Here is a 6,237-nt window from a genome sequence, read left to right on the forward strand (position 1 = left end):
GGTGAAGCCCCGTCTCTATTAAAAATACAAAAAATTAGCCAGGTGTGGTGGTGGGCACCTGTAGTCCAGCTAATTGGGAAGCTGAGGCAGGGGGAACTGCTTGAATCCGGGAGGCAGAGCTTTCAGTGAGCTGAGATTGCGCCACTGCACTCCAGCCTGGGTGACACAGTGAGACTCCATCTCAAAAAGAAAAAAATTTTTTTTTGTAGAGACGAGGTCTCTTTATGTTGCCTAGGCTGGTCTTGAACTCCTGGACTCAAGAGATCTTCCTGTCTTGGCCTCCCAAAGTGCTAGGATTACAGGTGTGAGCCATTGCACCCAGCCAGGATTAGCAATTCTGAAACTACTTTCTGTGTTTTCTGGAAAAGAGCAAATGAATCTAAGAATAACGAACGAAGGATTCTCAGTGTTTAAGGAGGTCAGAAAAAGGGAAAGAGAGAAGACTAGAATGAACTCTGCAGTGCTGAATTGGAATTGGAAACATCAGTATAAACTCACAGTTTGAATACGTAGGTAACTATACAGAAATAAACACGCACATTGACATGGCTGGCTGTGTCCCCACCCAAATCTCCTCTTGAATTGTAACTCCCACAATTCCCACGTCTCGTGGGACCTGTCAGGAGGTAACTGAACAGTGGGGGTGGGTCTTTCCCATGCTTTTCTCCTGAGAGTAAGTCTCACGAGGCCTCACGGTGTTAAAAGGGGAGTTTCCCTGCACAAGCTCGCTCTCTTCTCTTGTCTGCTGCCACAGGAGACGTCCCTCTCACCTTCTGCCACGACTGTGAGGCCCCCCCAGCCATGTGGAACCCTAAGTCCATTCAACCTCTTTCTTTTGTAAATTGCCCAACCTCAGGTATGTCTTTATCGGCAGTGTGAAAATGGACTAATACACACGTACACGTTGTATTGCGTCTCTGAAAACAGTATGTTCGTCCAGGCGCGGAGGCTCACACGTGTAATCCCAGCACTTTGGGAGGCCAAGGCGGGCGGATCACCTGAGGCTGGGAGTTCGAGACCATCCTGGCTAACACGGTGAAACCCCGTCTACTAAAAATACAAAAAATTAGTCGGGTGTGGTGGTGGGCGCCTGTAATCCCAGCTACTCAGGAGGCTGAGACAGGAGAATCGCTTGAACCTACTGGAGGTTGCAGTGAGCCGAGATCGCACCACTGTACTCCAGCCTGGGTGGCGGAGTGAGACTGTCGAAAAAGGTATGTTCAGTCCTCACTCCTAGTACCTCAGAATGTGAAATTTGCTGGAAAGAGGGTCACCACATATGTGCCTGGCTAAGACAAGGTGATACTGGAGTAGCAGGGTAGGTCCTTGACCCCATATGACTGAAGTCCTTGTGACAAGAGAAGAAACAGAGACACAAGGAGAGTGGCCAGTGAAGACAGAGAGGAGACTGGAGTGATGCCACTGCAAGCCAAGAACACCCAGAACTGAGGTCAGCACCCGAATAACAGCTCTACCCAGCGTATCACAGGGGTGTGGTCCTGCTGACACCGTGATTCAGACTTCGGCGCTCCAGGGCCGTAAGAGAACAGATTTCTATTCTTTAAGCCACCCCGCACGTGGCAGCCACAGGAAGCTCGGACAGTCCACATGCAGAGATGTGCTCACTCCGACCACTGAGAGCACCTGGAAACAAGGACCCCCGAGAACAGTGAGCCCGGGCACACCCAGACTCGGTCTCTAAATGCCATTCTACACTAGAAGGAATCCTTAGAGAAGCGACAGGTTACAAGGACCGAGCAGGAAAAGTACAAGATGAGCCTGGAACACCTTGTGGTGCAGAAGGTTGGCGGTACAGAAAGAGTGGCAGAGACAGCCCCAGGAGACGGAAACCAACCAGGCGGCTCCCACTGCCCAAACCACACCCACCCCAGCCTCAAAACTCCACAGTAACGGATAACCCGGAGTTCGTACAAGTAAGTAAATAATAAACAAATGCTACCACATACAGCAGAATTCCAGCTAGTATCTGCAGAGGGAATGAAGGAGTTGAAACTCAGCTGGACGCAGTGGCTCATACCTGTAATCCCTGCGCTTTGGGAAGCTGAGGCAGGCAGATCACCTCAGGTCAGGAGTTCAAGATCAGCCTGACCAACACAGTGAAACCCCGTCTCTATTAAAAATATAAAAATTAGCTGGGCATGGTGGCATGCACCTGCAGTCCCAGCTACTCGGGAGGCTGAGGCAGGAGAATCGCTTGAACTCAGGTGGCGGAGGCTGCAATGAGCCGAGATCGCACCACTGCACTCCAACCTGGGCAACAGAGTAAGACTCTGTCTCGAAAACAGAAAAAAAAAAAAAACCCTCCCTGCTGTTCAACCACCAGTGTGAAGATAAGTGATTCGGGCAGGAATCATCAACAGATGTTAAAATGACTGGGTCAAACTGTAATGAGGGAGTTTGTTTACACCATCTCAAATTATCTCCCTACAAATTATTTATAACTTGGAAACAGAAAAACAGCAACGTGGCAGTGGGGACACCTGGCAGCCACCACCTCACCCCAGGGACAGAAGTCACCACGAGCAGTGAGGGGGCAGTTGCGGCCTTGGGCTCCAGGTGCGCCCTGCTGAGGACACGCCCTCCATCTATGGTCTTCCGGAAAAGAGGCCTAACTCTGGACCCAGAAATACCCTTTTGCCAGCTTCCCTCCAGAGCTGCAGCACTGCCTCACGTTTATCCACTATACAGGTTAAATTCCAGTCGCAGACAACCTAGGTCGCCTCCCAGAGCCACCACACATAGCTCATGAACCGCAAGTTAGTCCAGGCAACAAGCAAAGTCCTGGCTTGCACCATGCAGCTCTCAGAAAACCCTCAGGCATGAGACTAAAATTCCGGGTAGCATGGTTTTGTGTGTCTTCTCAGGATTTGACATAGAACTTGGATACACAAAATCCTGTTTTAAAATGCCTTTCCCAGATAACACAGCTTTCCTGATTCCACCAAAGACTTGTGGGAAACGCAGACACAATGGCTTCTACCACCACTCACGGAAGGTGGAGGTTGCTGAGTAAACCGGAGCTCTTCTGCAGAAAATGCTCCTGTGACAAGCTAGGGTTCCCTGTGATTTGCACCTCAAGTGTCCCCAGGCCCCAGTGCCCCAGGAGGCTCAGGTCACTGCACGCTGACCTCTGCCCAACAGGTGTGGCCAGAGGCAGCAGCTCTGGGTCTCTTGGGGAAACAGGTGACACACACAAAGTTGGGTTCCAGATAAGATGGAACCAGCCTGCCTGTGTCCAGGGGCCCCCATGTGTCCAGGGTCCTCCTGCTGCCCACAGTGGGGACGAGTGCGGCTGCCTGGGTGTAAGGCCCCAGCAGACGGCTCTGAGCAGCCGCACGCACGGCACCGGGTGCACCGTGCTGATCTGCACACAGGAGCATTCCCGTCACCTCCCGGGGTGTGGGGAAGGAGGCAGCTGGCCGTCCCTCCCTGCTACTGTGACGTATGTGGTACTGCAGGGGTGCAGACTCGGGGCATGGAGGGGCCAAGGGCCACCCGTGCCTCACTTTAGAGGACAAATACATTTTTACCAAGGAAACCTCTGGGGACGTTCACTCATTTTTTCCTCATCTATGTATCCATGATTTCTCATTTTTCTAGAATTTTGATACATGTGTAAGAATATTTTTTCAATTAATTCCAAGCATAAACATCTTTAAAAAATGTTGAGGAAAAGGAACACCGTAAAGGCGAGTTAAACAGAGATGGTGATCTTCACGGCTTGGTTTCCATGGACCACTCCCAGCCCGGCCTGGAGGCCCCCTGAGCTGAGGAAACCGAGCCAGGTGCTGCCACCTGCAGCCGAGTGCGTGGCCACGACCCTGGAGAACGGCCTCAGTGACGCAATGCACCTGGGCCTGACCCACAGCCCCACAGGAAACGTGGCCCTGCACTCAGGGGTCCTGAACGGACGACAGCCATGGCAGGCAGGATTGGCCGCGGGGCAGCCGCTCCTCTCCTCTGCCATCAGAGCTCGGCATCCTGTCTCCCCAGACACAAAACTCTGGGCCTACGAGTCGGTAAGAATTCAGCCACATGTGGGCGGATGCAGAGATCCAGGGGCAAGCACAAGCACTTATTTGTAAAAGTGCTCCCAACACACGCGTGTGCACACACGCGCACCACCGGCACTCCTCTGCCTCTGGATGGAGCTCGGCGGCCAGGCACCTTGCTTGGTGCCCCAGTCATCCCCCCGGGCTGCTGGTGTCTATGGGAAGGCATGGTGGGTGACACACACATCCCCGGCACGAGCTGACGCTGTGTAGGAGCTGAACTCAGTGCACAGAGAAGGAACCTCAGCCAGAATGGCCGCTGCCCGGTGCAGCCCAAGGCAGGGCTGTCTCGGGACTCAGGCCCTACCCGGAGGCTGAACCTCAGGACACTGCCAGCATCCACCGTTTCACCACCAGTCACATCACTTCACGTTGTCCACGGGCAGTGGGCGGGAGGGTGGCTCCTCCACACCCCAACATCCCAGCACGGAAGCATGAGGAGGAGTCACCCCACTTCCACCATCAGCACACACAAAGCCAGGAGACGCAGCCCATTCCAGCCCCACGTGCAAAGCCACGACCGTCCACGCGAGGGTGGGCCCGAGGCTGCCTGTGCACACGGAAGCCACCCGAGGGCCTGTGTGCTTCTTCGTGTTGAGAAGTGATGGGGAGCGGGAAGAGTGGGGAGACAGGGACCTGGTGCCATGGAGGAAGCCTGCGGGGACGGGGGTCCCTGAGCTCCTCCCGTGGGCGCCGGCGTGGCGGGCACGCTCACCGGTTGGTAGAGCCGTTGTAGCAGTAGTTGGGCAGGAAGTCGTAGTTGAGCTCCCAGAAGACGTGCAGGGTGATCCTCCCGTAGGGCGCTGACACATTGTGGTTGGCCTCCCGGAACATGGCGTCGAAGCTGTCCAGCGTCAGGTACCGGCTCAGCAGCTTGTGCGTCATGCGGTTGATTTCCAACAGGCCATCCAGCTCCTGTGGGACCAAAGACGGGTGGGTGACAGAGCTGGTCCAGGCCGGAAAGAGGCGATGAGTGGCCTCTGATCCCACCCAGGCCTCACGGTCCCAGCAAGCGTAGGCTCTGACAGGTGACATGAGCTTGCTTCTCGAAGGGCACCCCACCTTTTCGCAGTCACTCCCACTGGGCCACGCCTTTCTCCACTGCAGTCACCTCCACGCCACCTACCCCTGCCGTCCAGCACCCTGGGAGGCAGTGCACGTGTGGCCTGCTACTGCCACCCTTCCCCCCATGCGCCCGCTGAGCCCCAGCCCCACCCTGCAGCATAAGCCCAGCCGGTGGCTGCATCTCCCTGGGCATTGGAGCTGAGCCAGCTTTCTCTGAGGTGCCTGGAGACACTGAAAGGCACGTGTGGGTGGCAGGGCAGGTGCACTTGTTCCCACAGGCCTTGCAAGCCCTCACGTGTGCTGCTCTGGAGCTGGTCCAGGCTGCACTGTCCAATGTGGCAGGTGGGGCCGGAGCACAGCTGCCACCACCTGAGGGGCGCTACACGAGATGCCAGACTTCGAAGACTGAGTAGGGTGAAACAGACTAGCGAATATCCACCTCAGTTAGAATGCCACAGGAATGACGTGGTGAACGGATAATATGGGGATACAGTGGATGAAGCACATTATGAAAAATTATCCACTTCAGTTAGAATGCCACAGGAATGACGTGGTGAACGGATAATATGGGGATACAGTGGATGAAGCACATTATGAAAAATAACTTCGCCTATTTCCTTTTCTAATGTGACCATGGGAAAATTTCAAATTACGGATCTGACTTGCATTCTATTTCTATTGGACAGTCATGGCCTCGGTCAAAGCTTTGACTAATGATTTTACTCAAAATCTTATTTGGTCAATGCCCACAGAAACACCATGGCATGTACCAAATTATGCTCGCAAAGAAAGGCCACTACAGGTCTCTGAGTCCCAACCCATTTGCCTCCAACGGCGAACACGCAGAGCCCTGCTCCGCAGTGCAGAGATGCTCACAGGGACACGCACGGTGCCCGCCAGCGCCCAGTGTCTGCCAGCCAAGGTCTGTTCTCCAGGAACGAACAATCCTCCGAACCCTGGCACGTTCGTGACCATCTGTCTGCAGCCTTTATTCTCAGAAGGTCGATTTGACCGGCGACCAAACCCTTGATTCACACTTCCTTTCCTTGGCTCCGGCGAAGGTCCGGGGACAATCGGATTTTCCTTCCCTGCCTGCCCT

The 6,237-nt window shown here is 54.4% G+C and overlaps 1 protein-coding gene across 1 annotated transcript in view; it reads right to left on the minus strand.

Annotated features, from left to right (window-relative positions):
• Nucleotides 1–6,237, minus strand: part of CYFIP1 (cytoplasmic FMR1 interacting protein 1) — a 96,695-nt gene that overhangs the window by 28,859 nt on the left and 61,599 nt on the right. The window contains 1 exon segment of the mRNA XM_011942882.1: nt 4,789–4,988. Within this exon segment, the coding sequence (XP_011798272.1) occupies nt 4,789–4,988 (200 nt within the window).

The sequence above is a fragment of the Colobus angolensis genome, unplaced genomic scaffold, assembly GCF_000951035.1.
Source record: "Colobus angolensis palliatus isolate OR3802 unplaced genomic scaffold, Cang.pa_1.0 Scaffold211, whole genome shotgun sequence".
In the NCBI taxonomy this organism is placed as follows: domain Eukaryota; kingdom Metazoa; phylum Chordata; class Mammalia; order Primates; family Cercopithecidae; genus Colobus; species Colobus angolensis.